An 18,758-nucleotide genomic window follows, 5' to 3' on the forward strand; every position below is an offset into this window, starting at 1 on the left:
AATAATCATGGTTGAGCGTTGTGACGTACTTGGCGTAAAGTTACATACTTAATACATACTATGTAACTTAAAATAACAAAGTTCATACGGGACGTGAACACCGGTCTCCAGGGGAAACTTGTGTGTTTGTTCAACCCAACCTACCTCCTTAAGAGAACTTTTCCTCCCATCAGATCATTGGACACATGACCGCAGCCTTCAAGATTACATGGGTAACGTACAAATTCTGGTGCGTTACATTTCCTGTGTGTACGTACAAAGGGTGCGTGAGAACAGTCTGCATTTTGCCACATCCCCATCATAACTCATGAACCGGGTTGCAGGGAGGCATCACTGTACTGGTGACGAGTGTTGATGAGGTTGTGTGTGTGTGTGTGTGTGTGTGTAAATGCATGAGTGTGTGGATGCATGTGCAAATGTGGTCGTAGCTATTGTGAATTTGTGCGTTTAAAATGAACCATTCAGTGTCAGTTTGCAATGTGACAGGAGTTTGTTTTTGGTGTTGGACACAAACGTTCAGTCCTGTGAAGACGACCTCTACTGTCCATAAATGTTTTCATGTAACATCAGTTACTCAGACACAGAAGACGTCACCTCAAATCATTTTATTAAGTTCATTTTTTTCCACTTTGGGTAACATTTTACTGTTTTTTCTAGAAAACCTCAGTCCGTTGTTCTCTGTGGGTCCCTGCTGTGGTGGGGAGGTGGAGCTTGCTGCTGTGATTGGTCAGCAGGGACACGGCGTGCTGGCGTCCTGCTCCACTGTTAGTCCTTTACTCAGCAGGAACGCTTCCTGCTTCGGTTCGCGCCCGAGGAACTTCCTCAACATCTCGGAGGCGTCCTCAGAGCCGCCGGGCCGCAGGATGAACTTCCTGTAGTCCAGACCCACCTGGAGGACCAATCAGAAGACAGGATTCAGTGAGTCAACATCTGCTGTGAAGTGGCTCTGTCTGCGTTGTGTTGTCTCTTCAGGCTAACAGTTCCCCTCACTTAGTCTTTGTGCTAAGCTACGCTAAACACAATGTACTTAGCTTCACTTGCTTGTTTCAGTTAGTCAGATTTGTTTATGAGTAATCAGCTGATATTTTCATTCCCATCATACATTTCACCTGCTGATTTTATTTTGCCCTCAGCTGTTCTGAGATCTGACCTTTGGGTTCATGATTCCCTCCTGTTTGAAGCGAGCAAAGAACATGTCCATGGAGAACACCTCGCTCCAAAGGTAACCGTAGTACTGAGCATCGTAACCGCCTGCCAGGTGTCCGAAGGTCGCTGGCATGTTAGTCCCTGCAGGGAGAGACAGAGAGGTCAAAGGTCAGAGAGATGAGAGGATGAAAACCAGGTGGCAGGGAGGAAGAAGTCTGAAGGCCTGTTTCTATTAGGATTAACTGTGTCTACAGTTTCTGTACTGAGTGTCACTGACTGTCCAAACCACAAGAAAACTCTTTTCCTTTCAAATTTTATTTCACTGTAAAATTTACTCTCCTGAAAAAAATCAGCTGTTTAATGAGCAGGATTACTAACTGTCATGTCACACAGCCAACAGACTGTTTTAGTCTTGTATTCAGACTAATGTATAATCTGTGTCTGGAAGGGCTGAGTGATATGGACAAAAATTAATTCCTCTGTATTTACAGGCTGACCAGTGATACACGCTATATATCTCTGTAATTTTATATGAAACGGGCAATATGTTTTCAGCTGCAAGTCAAAGCCACATTTGAGATGTCACAAGCAGTTTTATAAAAACAGACTGTGATCAAAATAAAATGCAAAGACAGAAATTTTTTTCCCCTGTTTGAAAATATACAGCAACAGTTACACCTCCGAATTTTCCCCACAAATACAACATGCTAACGTTATTAGCCCAAGCCTATGGCATTTTACATTGTATAAATTAGCCTAGCAGCTAGCAGAGATTTCCTTTGCTCATATTTCAGCCAGGATAAATCACACACAGTGTGTGGATGCTTTATTGTCTTCACAATTTATTGTTTCTTATCTGTAAAATTAAAGTTGCAGTGCTTCTGAAGGACTTAAATATTTCTGACACTCAGAAATTGTTCAGTTCTTGAAAAGTGCTTCTGCTCTCCTACAGCTGAAGAGAAAATGCTTCAGTCTAGGGCCACTGATTCCACCGCCGCATCTTTACTCTGTGTTTGTGCGTGAGCGTGTCGCAGCAGCCCCGACGCTCAGACAGCAGGAGGAGCGGCTGCTGCAGCACGATAATAAATTACACCAAAACATAAAAACAGTGAGCTAACAGTTACAGATAAAAGAACAGGTAACGTCGGAGCTTCTTAAGACTACTGTCGTCAATAATTTAGCCCTGCGGCCCGTTCACTAACGGCAAGATTAACGGTGTTAAAGCTTCACACATCCCTGTAAAATGTGAATATTAAAAGCTCGATCTCAGATTTTATGAACTGATATCTGGTCATTCAAATGAAGATCGTCTTGAATCAGATGAATCAATTATTTTAACTCAGCCCTACTTTGGTCTTTAAAAGACACACAACCATTGAAAGATAAATAATGTGACGTAAATAACAACTTAACAAGGGACGTTATTTCAACCTGAAATGTCAAGTTTATTTCTTATTATCTATGGACTTATTTATTATAAAAAACAAATGAATTAAATCAAGAATCCCTCACTGATTGGGCAGGTCACATGGTAGGAGAAACACTGATACAGTTTTGAAGGAACACTTCACCCACAAATGATCATTTGTATAATAATTAGTCACCTCGTGTTCCCTTAAATTCATCAAGAAAACTTTGTTTTTCTCACATGCCCTCACGGTGATGAAGAATCCAAAAACTGAGAAACTTCTTGATGATTATGCGTGTAGTATGATCCAGTCGTACGCTCAGCACTTCACAAACAGACGGCTCTGTCTGAAGAGAAACTGAACTTAAAAATATCTAAACTCTCTTCAAAGCCAGACTCCACTGACAGAAACTTAACACGGGAGCTGCTGGTTTGCCGTTGCCTCCATCAGCTAGTTAGTTCATGTTATTGTGTGACTTTAGGGTTTAAAGGGTTAGTTCAGATTCACATTCAGTGTTCAGAGAGGTAAAATGACTGTTTCTGTCAGTGGAGTCTGGCTTTGAAGAAATCATAATTAGATTCACTCTCAGACTTTCTGTGATGTACTGATCATGCGACCTGATAAATGAGACTTGGATTACACGAGTGGTGTGAGAGTTTGAAACAGATGTTTTGATATAGCTTTGCTGTTGTTAAACGTGGACCCCACTTACATTAATTCATCAAGAATTTTCACATATTCAACTGAAGACGAGATGAGTAACTGATGAACATACGGTCATTTGGGGGGGCTGAAGTGTTCCTTTAATTGCTGCTGGAATATAAAATGTCTCAGATAAAAAGCATCAGAGCAGCTTCACTGAACTGTCTGTGGTTTTATTGTAGTTCTGCAAAGTGCTACCAGGTGGAGACCTGAGGGCCTCAGACTGGAGCTGCCGCCTGAACATCATCACTGTGACTCATCAGCTGGCGTGTGGGAGCCTGCTGATGTTCACAGACTGAGTCGCTGGGCTGACCAGAGGAAAAGGAAGCCTGGTGTGTGTTTGTGTTTTTTTGTGTATGCAGTATGTACAGTGTTTAAAGTGTGACCTGATGAGGCAGGGATCCCCAGGATGTCCTGACAGAGGCGTGCGTACTCCTCTGCGGCGTCCAGCCCCTTCCTGGTGTGCAGAGCCTGATCCACTTTAGCCAGAACGATCTGCCTCAGGTTAAACAGACCTGCGGGAGAGTCACGGTTACCATGGCAACAGTGAGACAAGAACAGCTGTCAGTTAGGGCATCACCTCCACCTCATATGCCCTTTGTAGCGTTTGTATTTCAAACTCAATACTTTTACTTTGTTGACCGACAGTGCTACTTCCTGTGTGGTACCCACCAGTGTTGGCGAGGCGGGACTTGATGAGTTTGTCGAGCAGCTCGTCAGGGATGGCGTTGCCGGTCTTGTAGTGTTTGGACATCCTCTGCAGGGGCTCCTTCTCCCAAACCCAGTTCTCCAACATCTGAGACGGAGCCTCCACAAAGTCCCGCTCCACGTGAGTCCCGCTGAACATGGCGTAGTCCGCCTGCAAACACACGCACGCTCAGAGACCAGCTGACAGGAAGTGTCCAATCACAGTAGTTACCTCCATCATCATGAGTTAATGCATCATTAACTACATCAATTCATGGGGTCACAAAATAATTGTTCAGGACTGGGCGTCCACTTTACAGGAGCTGAACTGCGTCTATATCAGAGTTTAGGCTAACGTTAGCTGCTCTGTCTGAGGAGGAGGACGAGGATGGAGAAGAAGATGGTGGAGGATGATACCAAAAAATTTCCCAGTGTGAATCAATTTATTTTCATTAAGAATAAGAAAATGGTTGTGGGGCCAGATTTGGCCCATGGGCCGGAAGTTGAGTATCACTGCTGTTAACTGTTTACATTCAAAGCGTGACAGGTGAGGGTCGAGTTAAGACTCTCCAGAGACGACACCATGTAGAGTTGCAGCCTCTGGTTCATCAGCTGACCTGAGCGCAGAGTTGGTGCATGACGTGTCCGAACTCGTGGAAGTACGTCTCCACCTCGTCGTGCTGCAGCAGCGACGGAGCGTCGGCCGTCGGCTTGCTGAAGTTGGCCACCATCGCGGCCACCGACATCTGACGCCTGCCGTCAGACAGCAGACATCCGGGCTGCAGGCCGAAGCAGGCGGCGTGACCGTACTTCCCCTCCCTGCAGGGGACAGGTGAGAGAGGGGACACTGAGGACACCTGGACACTCACATCTCCACATTTACCCAAAATGAACACAGAGCTCTCTGCCGCCGTGTTGCCCCACCAGCAGAGCCTCACCTGGGGTAGAGGTCGAGGTAGAACTGGCCGATCACCTGCCCACTGCTGCGGTCCGTCACACAGTACAGAGAGACGTCAGGGTGCCACACAGCGGCTCCCTGCACCTGCTCAAAGGACAGACCCAGCAGCTCCTGGTAGATGTCCAACAGACCCTGAGTCACCACCTCCATGGGAAAATACTCCTTCAACTGGTTCTGATCCACTGCGTACTGAGTCTCCTCCACCTGAGAGGAAGAGGAGGAGGAAGAGGAGGAAATCAATAAAGTAAAAGTTCAACTTAGAGATTTGAATCATAAGTCAGAGACCTGTCAGTCCACTGAGACTGCGTCAAGACGAGCAGTCTGGGTTTTTGTGCGGTGCACTTCTGGGGACGTCTTGGTTTGTGGTGGGCGAAAAATCAAACCGCATAGTATCACCATATTTTGCGTGGCAATACTGGATCAATACACCAACACCAAGGATCAATTTTTATATCATATATTCATATTGTGAATGCAAATCAAACTTCAGGTAGCCTCCTGCAATAGTAAAATGTCTTGCTTTTTCAGGTCACTAGATACAATTTGCTGCAGTAAAAATTACTGAAGTGAGATGAACAGACGAAGAACGTCTTGTTTGATATAACAGATGTTGACGGAGTTCAAGGAACTCATCTGCAGATGTTATAAGGTGATGAATCACAATACGTTATCACAATACTCAGCACGTCGCACAACGTTTAAAATTGAAATAATATTGTATCGTGAATCAAGTACTGTGATAATAACGTATCGTGGGGCCTCTGGTGGTTCCTGCTCATAGGTTTGGTCCCCTGATTTGCCGCAGAGTGAGCGCTCCTTGCTTTCACGCCGTGGACACGGAGGCAGCTGAGTGGAGGAGGAGAGGCTTTTCAGGCTCTGAGGTAACGTCATCTTCTGTCTTCTGCTCAGAAGTGGTGGATTTACAGCTCACAGCATCTGAATACGACACAGCCTCTAGCTTTTGTTTGATATCTAGTGTCGGCAAAAAATGTTGTTGCACATTTCTCTCGTGAAATACGGTGAGTAACTGACTGACAGTTCAGGGTCCAGCCTTAACTTTACTTGAGTCATTTATGTGTTGTGTTGATTTTTATTTTTTGGTTTAGTTTGTACTGATGACATTTTGTTTGGTTTTTTTGAAAGATCAATTTTAAAATAACTTTGGACCAAGTTGTGTTGTCACTCACATGATCCCTTTAAGGGACAGTTCCCCTCAAATCTAACATACATACTTTTCCTCTCACCTGTAGTGCTGTTCATAAATCTAGGGTTGTGGTGTGAGTTGGTCAGTGTTGGAGACATCGGCCGGAGAGATGTCTGCCTTCTCTCCAATGTAATGGACCTAGAGGACACTCCAAAAATAAAATTAAATAAAAATACATTTGAAAAACTCAACATCAATTTGTCTTTCCAGAAATCCACAGACCTTGTTGCGAGCAGTTTCATGTAGGAACTATTTTCCATCTCCTCAACTACACCTGCCAACCGTATCACTGCTCAGAGGGAAGTGTGCATCGACTCATGGACAAGCGGCTCGTGCTCGCGCTGAGCTGTAACGTTAGCTAGCTCAGTGGCACTAGATGAGTTCGCAGTAGATGCACGCTTCCTTGTGCACAGTGATTCGGTTGGTAGGTGTAGTTTAGTAGAAAGAAAATAGTTCCTTCATGAAACTGCTCACAACAAGGTCTGTGGATTATCTCGAGTAACCAGGAGTTTTCTGGAGTGCCGTCCAGTTCCGTCATCTTGAAGAGAAGGCAGACATCTCTACGGCTGATATCGCCAACGCTCTGCAACTCACACAAAAACTATCTAGACTGATGAACAGCTCCACAGGTCAGAGGAAAAATGTGATGTTAGATTTTGGGGTGAACTGTCCCTTTACATTTGGTGTTGTCTTTGTAGATGTCCCTGTAGCAGCTCTTCTCCCAGGCGTGCAGCTCTTACCTGAGTCATGAAGTAGCGGGTGTCCCAGGCATGCAGCTCTCCTCTGAAAGGCAGATTTCTCTTCTGACACTCCTTCTCCTTCAGTTTGAGGATGACCGAGCGCTCCTCATCACCCAGAGGCTTCAGCTTACGAGCCAGCTCCTCTGAAACACACCAAAGAGAGAGGAGGAGTCAGGAGAGGAGTTCCCTCTGAAGGCAACCAGTCACCTGTTTGTGATCTACAGAGGAAGAGTTTATTCTCAAACCTTAGATTACACAAAATACCACCAGTTCATGTGAGATCATTTCTGTCCAAACACTGAAGCATCTTGTTCCACACGTCTCTCTGCAGGTAATCGGAGCACACAGGTATAGCTTCACTCACCCAGGAAGCTGGCCACCTTCTTCCCAGACTTGGCCATGTTCATCTCTAGGACAAAATCAGCGTGTGTGGTGAAGCCGAGCAGCGAGCTCTTCTGAGCCCGCAGCTCCACCAGCTCCTTCAGGATGGCTGAATTCTCCTGCAGACACACACAGGACGTTCAGGTAAGGAACTCTGGATCCGTACTGTTTGGACCTTTCATGGATGGTTCCAGTTTTATTGCTCCAGTTTCTCAACCAGTCAGACTAGTTCTTTCTGATGTCACCACGTTCCCACTTCTCACATATGAACTTGTTGGGTACATTTTTGTCATCACTGAGAGAAATGATGGACAAAACATACAAAATAAGTTGGTATAAATTGGATTTTGGACCTTTGACCTGTGACCACCAAAATCTAAACAGTTCATCGATGAGTCCAAGTGGCCATTTGTTTCACAAGAACGGGACAGACAGACAACCCGAAAACATAAAGCCTCTGGCCACAGGCACTGCAGATTCAAGTCTCAATAATTTCAGACTTTATTCTCTAATGGTGAAACATGCTCTTTGCAAGTTTCCCAGACCTCAATGTGACATCTTCAAACTGCTTTCTGTGTTCGACCAACATCCCTGAACCCCAAAATATTCAGTTTACTAAAATATACGACGACGAGATATAACAGCAATATGGATGGGGGGAAACTACATACCCCTATCTCACCCTCCAGAACCCTCTGATCATCAGACACTGGTCTCCTAACTGGAGCCAAAATAAATCTGCTGAAGGTGCATTCAGTCATTATGGCGGCACTCTCTGGAACAAACTGCCTGATGATCTGAGATTTGATTATCAGTAATCGTTTTGTCATCAAATCGTTACCCTCTGAATCATAATCAAATCCAGAGGTGCCTGGAAATCCCCACCCCTAAACAGTCCTCACATTTCATGAAACATTTGGTGAGAAATACCTTAACCAACAAATCTGAGATTGATCACTAAAAGAGTTTTCTGTCAATCAGCTAATCAATTAATGGACTAATAATTTCAGCCCTAATATGGACTTTCAGAAAATATTAAAACATGCACCTGTAATCTAATCCACCAGATCTAATCATAATACTGTGACTTTACCCTCATGATATCCTGTCTTCTGTTTCTTGTGAAATAAAGATTTTATTCTTTAAACACTGATTTTTTTCCTGAAACCATTACAACCTTGTTATCTCTCATTTTCCTCAGACAGCTGCCCAAATACTGCAGCTAGAAGACAATTTCCAGGGTTCAATGGTTTATATTTCTCACTTTAGCTCCACGCTAACAGAAACAGTCAGAGGTTTCTAATAACATCTGAAATCTGTCCCAAATGTTCACAGTGATTACAGTAAAGGAACAACCTCACAGTAACCTGAGGGGTAAAAACTACACAGTACCACTGAATTATATTTGTCTTTGTTTTATTAGATTCACATTTGTATCTCCCGACTCCTCACTGTGAAATAAAATCCAAACACTGATCTATAAATACCTCCACCTCTTCCTGGTGATCAGTTCGGCTCTGAATACAAATGTCCTTCTCTCAGATCGTTGTGGTAAAGAAAGAAAATCCTGCACTAACTGTTTAATTGTATAAAAGACTGTTTGTAGCCGAGTCCATGACAGACGTTTGTTTACTTCCTGTCTCACCTCTTTGCAGCGGGAGTTGAAGGCCTCCTCCAGCTTCCTGCGGGTTTCTGGGATGAAGCATTTCTTCATGGTGGGGAAGTAATGAGGATACTTCAGAGTGACCTTCAGCTTCTCTCCATCCTTCTCCAGAGAGCTCAGGAAGTCCTCGGGGAGGCCGCCTGAAACCAACACCGCCGCCACACAAGTTAATACACACAGGGAGAGAGGAAGACCAGGTGAGACGGACTGAAGGGTCAGAGAGAGGAAGACCAGGTGAGACGGAAGGAAAGGTCAGAGAGAGGAAGACCAGGTGAGACGGACTGAAGGGTTCAGAGAGAGGAGGACCAGGTGAGATGGACTGAAGGGTCAGAGAGAGGAAGACCAGGTGAGATGGACTGAAGGGTCAGAGAGAGGAGGACCAGGTGAGCAGGATTGAGGGTTCATGTGTGTAGGGGGAAGGCGTAAGTTTGGTTTTCGTGCATACACATTGTTTGTGACCCCAGAAGAGATAGACCGAAGGTTCAGGACTCACCCAGCTCGTCTCTGGTGAAGGACAGACTGGTCGTGTCCTCGTTCAAGTTCTTGTTGAAATCGATGCACAGGTTGCTCAGCTTCTTCTTGATGGTCTTGATCTCCTGTTACAGCAGAGTGAAGGTCAGAAACAAATACCTATTATCTAATACTGAGAGAGTAAAGTGATCATTAGCACGGTGAGAACAGCTCAGAGAGGCACAGAGTTTACTTTTCTGACACTGTTTGTACGGAGACATTTCATTTAACTATATGACAGAAGTGCAGTGAGCGTCTTTCCTAAAACGACGCACTGAGTTTGAAATCTTGCTGCATGAGGAGTAACTGGAGTCAGTGCTGGGTGTTAAGGTTGGACAGGTTGGACCTGTGGTTAATAATACAGAAGCAGCAGCCACCTCTTGCGTCTCTTTTTGCAGGTGGAGGCCGTTCCTCTTCCCCAGTTTGATCAGTCGCTCCATGTAGCGCTTGGACTCTGCAGTGAGGCTGCTGGGATCCACCTTGTTCTGCAGGCAGAAATAAAAAGACTTCATGAGGACAGGAAATATTTAGAAACCAGGAGAAGAACTGAAACGGGTCCAGATGTCATCAGAGAGGCTGCAGACACGAGATACCGCAGATCTTCTCTGGTTTTTCTTCCAGTCTCTTATTTTTAATGTTGTAGACACACAATGTCGATCTTTGACTGTACACGATGGTGTTTTGCAACATCATAAATCTCACAGACAGATTCTCCAAATAACGACACATTAGGGTAACCAGATCTCCCAGGTTGGCTCAAATCTGACTAAGGAGAACTGTGACATGTTCATTTACAGATTACACTGTTTTTCTGCTGTTCAAACTGCTGTTGTGTTTGTTGCAGATGTGTGTCTCTCCATCAGTGTGAAAGTATATGCATGTATGTAAACAGGTGTGTGACTGGACGAGAAGGCGATTGGTTCGTCAGCTAGCTGCTCCTGCAGGTGATTGGCTTCCTTCAGATGACGGCTCGCTGTATAAGGAGCAAACACGGCGTCGCTGCTGCCAGGTGTTAACCTCGTTTCCTGCTCTTTATTTTCATCAGGGAGGGAATTGTTAGATTATTCAGAGTTAGATTTGTTCCGTTGACCTTTGTCTGCCCTGAATGTAAAGTCAAGCTCCACAACCGTCATCGTGCTCAGTGATCTGTCTCTGTGGCTGCTGGGACTTAATGAACAGGGCGCTTCTTCATGTTGCGTCCCAGCCGCCTCTAAAGAAGACGTAACCAGGCCCCCAGCAGCGCCGCTCAGCCTTGCAGCTAATTTTTCCCACTTGTAGTATGACGGCAAAAAAAAAAAATCCCCATTGGCCCAAAAAGCATTTTCCCCACAGACCACCCTTATAAGAGACGTCAGTAAAACCGTTAACACACCTCCAACTGCACAAAGCTCAAGTTTGAGGCTTTCTATGATGAATTTTTGATCCATGGAGGTTTTATGTTTGTAAAACTCGTGGGCGGGCCCAGCGGGAGAAACACTGCTGCACATATTCAGTGTGCCACATGCCACAGAAGTGAACCCAGGAGCTACAAACTTATTTGGCATGTGCACCAGGAGAGGCGTTCCATTGGAGTGAATTGGCGCCATCTTGTCATCTGGTATCTAGGTGTTAATATACATTTATAGGCGTAACACCAGCCGTTCCTCTGGTGTTGAAATTCAAAATGTGAAGCAAATCATGCTGCTGTCACAGTTTTAGAATAAAACTGGAAATATTTTGGCTTCAGGTCACAGAACATTCTCTGAAGGACACCGTAATTCTTCATGTACGTCCACTATGTTCTTTAGATTTTCTGTAACAAACTCACATCTTTAAATATTCACCCTTTAGATCAGTGTACAGTTCAAATGTCACCAAATCTCGTGTGAAGACCAGTGAACTCTCAGTACTGTCACACAGAGCTCTGATCCAGCACGAAAAAACAGGTCTGAATACAAACCTGACCTGAGCCCGACCTGAGCCTGACTTGAGCCTGACCTGAGCCTGACCTGAGCCCGACTTGAGCCTGACCTGAGCCTGACCTGAGCCCAATCTGAGCCTGACTTGAGCCCGACCTGAGCCTGACCTGAGCCTGACTTGAGCCCGACCTAAGCCTGACCTGAGCCCGACCTGAGCCTGACTTGAGCCTGACCTGAGCCCAATCTGAGCTTGACCTGAGCCTGACCTGAGCTTGACCTGAGCCTGACCTGAGCTCGACCTGAGCCTGACCTCCTCGGTGCATCTAGTGTGCATGGTGGTCCTTGTTGATGTGGCACACAGATGATGATCACTACTCTTTGCTGCAGCAGCCCCCTCTCTGCCGTGTGCGCAGGAGAACTGGCAATTTTATAAAAAGCAAACAAACACAAAATCTGGTAAACTGGGGGAACCAAACCTGATTTAAGCCCAGTGGGTCGCGCCAGGCAAAGAACTGTCATACCTAATTTAGTGATGGTTTGACAACGACTCACATTTTACTGTTTAACACGACTCTGCTTCCTGTGGTCTCATGCTGCCATCTAGTGTCCATTCAGAGTATAGACTCAGAGAAGGCACGACATGGCACGACCTTCACCATCACTTCAGGTTGATGATTCTTTGGTTGTGAGTTTACTTCCAAAATTAAGTTGCTCGTGATTTATTTTCATTTTCAGGGACTTTGTGAAAAAGTCACCATGATGGTAAAACCTGAGAGTTGTGTGTGTTTGGCAGAAGCCAAATGTCCGATCGCTGTGAAAGGGAGAAGAGATGGAAGGAACAAGGAGCTAATGACAGACCTATTAACCAATCATCTTCCCACTCATCCCTCTATCTGCCTGCTGATTGGACAGCTCCTTCAGCTCACCTCCAGAGTGACGATCCTCTGGTAGACGTCCTCCCTCATGCTCATCTCCACGTCGAACTCCGACAGACGCTTGTCGGCCTCCGTGCTCGCCGCTCGCACTTCCTTACAGGAAGAGACGTGCTGCGGAAAGTCCAACATGTTCCTCTGAACTGAGACAGGTGAGGGGCGGGGTCAGACAGGTGGGGGGTGGAGTCAGACAGGGATCAGACAGGTGAGGGGCGGGGTCAGACAGAGGAGACAGCACAGCAATGTCACAGTCAGTTTGATGGATTTTTTGAACATTAACAGGATCAAAGAGAACTAGAGCTCATAAACTGCTGATTTATTCTGATTAACGGCCATAAAGAACAGAACATTTGAGTAAAACTTGGGAGGTGCAGCAGGTAGAAATGTCCAGCAAGTAGTAACACACACCTGCACGGTCCTTTTCAGTATCACATAATTTTAAGACTTTGATTTAGCAACTGGGAATTTAGATTTAGTATCTTGAACTTTTGAATCTGAACCTCGTCATTTGAAATAAGCATCTTGTTATGTCATATGTTTGATTCAGTATCTCAAAACTTTGTCTCAGTAATTTCCAATTATTATTTTGTAATTTTGATTTATTTTTTATTTTGTCTCTTTTTTTGCCATTTTTATTTAATATTTTGTCATTTTTATTACTTTGTAATTTCTTTTTTTTTTGTGATTTCGATAATTTTTTTATCTTATTTATTTTAATGTTAATGTTTGTTATTTTGTCATTTTTATTATTTATATTGTTCTTATTTTGAAATCTCAATATACTTTTCAATTTGAATTTTTTTAATTTACAAAGTTGACATTTTTATTTTATCCTTTTTTATTAATGATTTTGCTGTTATTTATTGTTGTGCCATTTTTGTTTACATTTTTGGTCATGTCCAATTATTATTTTATTTTTGTTTATTATTTGGTCTTTTTTTGTAGTTTCCTTCTTTTGCAATTTTGATTTCTTTTTGGTCATTTTTATTTTGTCATTTTAATTTAGTATTTTTAAAATTTGTTTCAGCATATAATAATTACAATTTGGTATGTAGTGATTTTAATTTAGAATTTATTTTCTAAATCCCATACATTTTGAAAAAGTATTTAATAATTTCGACTTTTCTTTTTTTACATTACATGATATTTGCTTCCATAAAAGAGCCAGCACTAATTTTCCCTCTCACAGGCTGGCGCTCATCAACAGTCATGACTTTCACAGTGATGAGAGTTGGTATGAGCTGAAGATAAAGTCGTAGTTTCGGTGTTTCCTCCTGCAGCAGCATGTCGGAGGTGTTGTCAGGTTTTCAGCTGCCTCCACATAAAAACTCTCCGTCTCTATTGTGGCAGCAGCAGCTGGTTCAGCTGCTTTCTCTCCAAACTGCTGACGAGTCTTTACCATCACATACTGATTGTGCTGACTCAGCTTCACCGCAGCGCTCACAATGGACGAGCAGCCTCACCGTGCTGTCAGGTTCACGCTGCGTTTGACCTCTTTACATTCAGGTTCATCGTCCGTCAACTGTACGAGCTGCAGAGATACCTCGAGGCTACGTTTAAATAAAACATTTTTTGATCTCTGCTGGCCCGTGAGAGTAAAGGGACAGTTTGGATCAGTTGAAGTGGGGTCATGAGCATCAGTGTTTCACCTACAGCAGATGTCGGTCGGCATGCTCCCAGTTTGGAGAAGCAGGCAGGAGTACCACCACATGAGCTCAGAAATGTGCTGCTGTGGACGGGCGCAGCAGGAAAACAGATTTTAGCCACCTTTAAAAAATCTTCAAGAGTTTAAGTTCACGCTTTATTCAGAGTATTTTCACTGCTTCACCTCACTGCACATTTATATGTGCTTTTCTCAAAGCCGCCAGACTCCATTGACAAAAACAGTAATTTCAGCTCACTGACCACAGGAGCTGCAGGAGCTGCTGGAGCTGCAGGAGCTGCAGGAGCTGCAGGAGCTGCTGGAGCTGCAGGAGCTGCTGGAGCTGCAGGAGCTGCTGGAGCTGCTGAAGCTGCCTCCATCAGTTAGTTTGTTCTTCCTTATTACCGCTCAGCGATCAGGAAAGCCACCCTGATCACAGAGGACCCTTCTCACCCCCTCCACCACTCCTTCCAGTTACTGCCCTCAGGCAGACGGTACAAAGTCCCAAAGGCCTGGACAAACATCTACGAGAGTCCTTCATTTCCTGTGCAGTAACCACCCTGAACAATCTAAAATACACACGGCACATTAACCAGCTTTTATCAGCTGCTGTTTGAACAGTCTCTTTTAATGTGCCTGTACCACGTGTTTTAAATGTTAATCATGTACTGTTGAGCCTTGTCAAAGGAGAGTTTGTCTGTCTGATAGACAATACTGTCTGTCTGTCTGTCTGTCTATCATTACTGTGTGACTTCACCAAAGTCACACAATAACACTACCAAACTGATCGAAGCAGCTGCAGACCAGCAGCTTCTGTGTTAAGCGTTGTTAAATTACTGTTTTTCTCAGTGGAGTCTGGCTTTGAAGAGAGCCATGTACCAGCTTCAGTTTCCTGTCAGAATGGCTGCCTGATGGCGAGCTGAAAATACTTTCAATATAGTGTACACTTATAGTGATACTGATATATTCAGGTGGCTACAATATGTTTGGTTGCTGACCCCGTCCACAGCAGCTCATTGCTTAACTTCTGTGTCAGTACACCTGTCTGCTTCTCTAAACTGGGGTGTGCTGACTGACGTGTACTGTAGGTAACACACTGACTGTGCTTAAGTAGCTCATACAACCTCACTTCACAAGATCCAAACTCACTTTTTCATGTTTAATATACTTCCTCATGTTCGGACTCAAACAGTGAATGTATCTTCTACCCCGTGCTGTGTCAGTATCTCCAGCCTGATGTCTCTTCTTCCTCCGTCATCATTAAAAACACATCAGTGAGCCACATCGTGTCGCCGGGTCACATGTTCCTTCATCACCATCAGCGCACACACTGTAGTTTATATTATACACTGTCCGGCTGACACTAATACTCACTAGAGCGCCAACTGTGGATTCATCTGCCACTGAAAATCGTCCCCAACAAAGTCACTAGCTGTGTCTCAGTTCAGAGGCTGCAGCCTTCGAAAGCTGTGTCTGAAAACCGACTGCGTCACATCTGCGTGACCAAGGCCGTCCCATTTCAAAAGCTCCTTCCAATGCGGCCGAGAAATGCAGCCTTCTTTCCCAGAATCTGGAGGATGCAACGAATGAATTCTTCAGCCTATCCCAAGATGCATTGCGCTCCGGTGACTGATGAGTGATGAGTGATAGCTGTTAGTTAACTGAACTGTTGTTAACATTACTATGAGCTAAAAGCACACAGCTTAAACAATCTTAATTTAAGTATTAAATAAAGAACATATATATAATAACAATCTGTGGGTCCATGATTTACTGCTAACTGACTTACTAGCTTACTCCTTCTTCCGTTAAGTGCAGCTGGTTGCTAGGTAACAGGAACCCCAACAAGTCAGGGTGAGATCAACTGGAGATGCAACCAGGAAATCCTCCACAATCCAGACCGTCCCATTTCAGAGACCGTTCAGTTTGGCTGATGCGCTCTTCAGAGGACGTGGCTGACGTCGATCATGAAGACCGCGTCCTTTAAAGGCTGCAGCCCCTGAGCCGAGACACAGCTATAGTTTCCACCTGTTAGTCTGATAAAAAACACAGTGAGCAGCTGTTTGAAGAAATAACTGATCAAACTATAGATTAGTGTTTTTAAAGATCTCCAGCACGAACCAATGAGCTCGGAGCTGAGAGACACAGACAGGAAGTCAGACGGTACTGAGAGACAGACGAACAGGTTGTTTGTTTGAGTCTTTTTTAGGGAGAAATATAGAACGACACCACTCTTCTTTTTTTCTCCATTGTGGTCGTTTGTGGCAGGTTGGAGGATCAGAGAGGAGGAATCTGAAAACAGCTGCCTGATGTTTAAACAATGACTGATCAGTGAATGTTGAGAGAATCACCTGATTGGTTGGTTTTTAACTAACTTGAACTAACTTGTTCAGGTGTTAAGACATGATGTCAGCACATAACCAGTTTTTTAAATTATCGTCCTTTAGTCATTTAATTATTTTCAGTTTTAGTCAGTTTGTTTTTATTGATATTTATTCTTTGTTGTATTTTTGTTTGTTTTAAATCTCTCTTGGTTGGTGCGTTCAAAGACACTCCATCATCTGAGATATAAGAATTTAAATATCTTCAATATTTAAGTGTTAATATGTTGGCTTATTGTTTATCTGCCAAATTTAACTTTCTAACAGTCGCAGCAGATTATGAAGTCTCAGATATCACAGTGCCCTTGAACACACTGCCGAGAACAGTCCCTGCTCCTCACAACAATGTGACTTTACCTCAAATTAAACTTTATTAAACATGTCCTGTGATGGATTCTCACATCTGAAAGTTCATTTTCATAAAGTGAAACTGAGACCAGACGGCTGGCTCGAGGGAAGAATTCTAAAAACTGAAGCACGATTTAGAAAATCAGAATAATGTAAACAATTCGTACCGTTTAAGTAAAGTATTGTGTTTATATGATAACTTATATATAACTTTATATGTTTCACTCGTCTCTTTCACTCTTGTGAAAAAGTCTAACTGATTCTGAATCATGATTGTTTGTTTTTTATCATCAGAACACGAGGTCTCGGTAGCTTCAGTGTCAGGGGAGGAAGGCTGCTGATTGGTGGACACTGACCGGTGTACTCGACCTCCACGTCAGCGAGCGCCTTCAGCGTGTTCTCGAAGGTGACGCTGTCCAGGTCCAGCGCCCCCACGCTGTCGTAAACCATCTTGGTGCTGGCGATGAGCTCGTCGGAGAGCTGCTGGATCTGCTCAGGGTTCAGGTCCCAACGCAGCCGGTTCTCAGAGCAGACCGGCACCTGGCTGCCAAACACCACCTCACCTGGAACAGCAGGGGACGGGACGGGATGGGACATCACAGGATGACAAGGCATGATGGGAAACAACAAGACAGGTCAGTGATGAAGAAGTACTCATATCTTTTAGCAAGTAAAAGTACTGATACCACACTGTAAAAACACTCTGTCATGAGGAAATGGAAATGTTAAAGTATGTGAGTATAAAATGTAGTTAACGTATTAAAGTATCAAACTGTGACACTATCATACACCAAAACATTAAACCACTGACAGGTGGAGTGAGTACCATCGATCATTTCATAACAGTGCAATGTTCTGTACATACAAACACATCTGTCTAACACAAGTCTCTGTTCATAATCTACCAACTCATACAAAGTCTACATCCAAAACAGGGAGCACTCTGAGCACTCTCAGTTATACACACAGGATGTACTGTTTGTATTCATGTGTGTTGCTCTGCATACTGTCTCTGCTCCCATTCCTGATTAGTTAAACATATTCCTGCATCTTCAGATATTACACATCTCTCAAGAGCTGGATATACACTAGTCAACGTTAGCATCTGCCTCAACCGTGACAGTTTTCTCTCCACAGGAAGATCATGTGGAAACTTTTAGCTCTGCGCTCATTTCACTGATACACTGGACTCCCCTGAAAGTACAGCCCATCATATGAATCTTATCAAAACTATAAAACTACCATGAAACTTCAATTAAACACTCTAAGGGCCCTATTTAGATGGTCTAAAACGCGAAGCGCCAGGTGTGCGGCGCATGGGCGTGTCCCAGTCACTTGCTAGTTAGACAGCGCGTTTTTAGACTGTGCACCATGGCGGAGAGTCTAAAAGGGTTGGACTTACTCTGTGAATTAGTCATGGGTGTGTTTTGGGCGTATCATTCAATAAGCCAATCAGAGTGTCACCTCTCATTCCCTTTAAAAGAGGCGCGATTGGAGCGCACGGCAGAGAGCTAGTTAGATGGCGGACCTACCAACCATAGACATCATTTAGGTATGGCGAGGTATGGCAGCTGCCATACCTTGGAATCGGGAGGAAAAAGAGAGGTTCTGTAGTCATCTTACTTGTGTCATGGATGAATTAAAAGACGTGTGTGTGAAACAGTGCAGTGTTTACTCCTGAGGCGCACTGGCTGGTTGTTTTCATTGTATTGCACTTAAATAGGTCAATAATATGCTCATCAGTGAATACAAGTGTTAGTGAATCAAACTGTTCGCCACTTCGCTCCTCCGCGAGTTATGAGTTATGTGAGTTATCTGTGTGTTGTAAAAGCATTTTGCTCTGCTGCTGTAGACAGCCTGTCTAAATGATGTCTTGAAGCCTGTCTGATTGTATGTGGGTTTTTTCTTCATGTCGGCATGTTAAGCTTGTATTTTGGGTCTCTGGAGACACTCCAATAAATACAGTATTGTACCAAACTGGCCTTTGTTTTACTGTGTTTCATACACCGGACCCCTTGGTTATCTTCTAGAGATGAGCTTGTAATTAATTTATTTTCTTTATTTTCTGTGAAGTTAAATAATGATAATTAAACGTCCGCTCGCTGTCCATGGTGCTGAAATATGCGCCGAAATAGGTCCGATGTTTTCACTGCTCTC

The 18,758-nt window shown here is 44.0% G+C and overlaps 1 protein-coding gene across 1 annotated transcript in view; it reads right to left on the bottom strand.

The window, feature by feature from the left end:
• Positions 1-590: 590 nt before the first annotated feature.
• thop1 (thimet oligopeptidase 1) overlaps positions 591-18,758 on the bottom strand; it is a 21,465-nt gene continuing 3,297 nt past the window's right edge. Inside the window, exons 2-14 of the mRNA XM_050055561.1 lie at positions 16,958-17,164; positions 12,225-12,373; positions 9,778-9,885; positions 9,384-9,486; positions 8,873-9,030; positions 7,211-7,346; positions 6,847-6,989; positions 4,883-5,106; positions 4,562-4,763; positions 3,930-4,116; positions 3,644-3,772; positions 1,151-1,287; positions 591-889 (exon numbers count right to left, since the gene is read on the bottom strand). Of these exons, the coding sequence (XP_049911518.1) occupies positions 728-889; positions 1,151-1,287; positions 3,644-3,772; positions 3,930-4,116; positions 4,562-4,763; positions 4,883-5,106; positions 6,847-6,989; positions 7,211-7,346; positions 8,873-9,030; positions 9,384-9,486; positions 9,778-9,885; positions 12,225-12,373; positions 16,958-17,164 (2,045 nt within the window). The 3' untranslated portion in view covers positions 591-727. The remainder of the gene's footprint in view (positions 890-1,150; positions 1,288-3,643; positions 3,773-3,929; positions 4,117-4,561; positions 4,764-4,882; positions 5,107-6,846; positions 6,990-7,210; positions 7,347-8,872; positions 9,031-9,383; positions 9,487-9,777; positions 9,886-12,224; positions 12,374-16,957; positions 17,165-18,758) is intronic.

The sequence above is a fragment of the Epinephelus moara genome, chromosome 10, assembly GCF_006386435.1.
Source record: "Epinephelus moara isolate mb chromosome 10, YSFRI_EMoa_1.0, whole genome shotgun sequence".
Lineage (NCBI taxonomy): Eukaryota > Metazoa > Chordata > Actinopteri > Perciformes > Serranidae > Epinephelus > Epinephelus moara.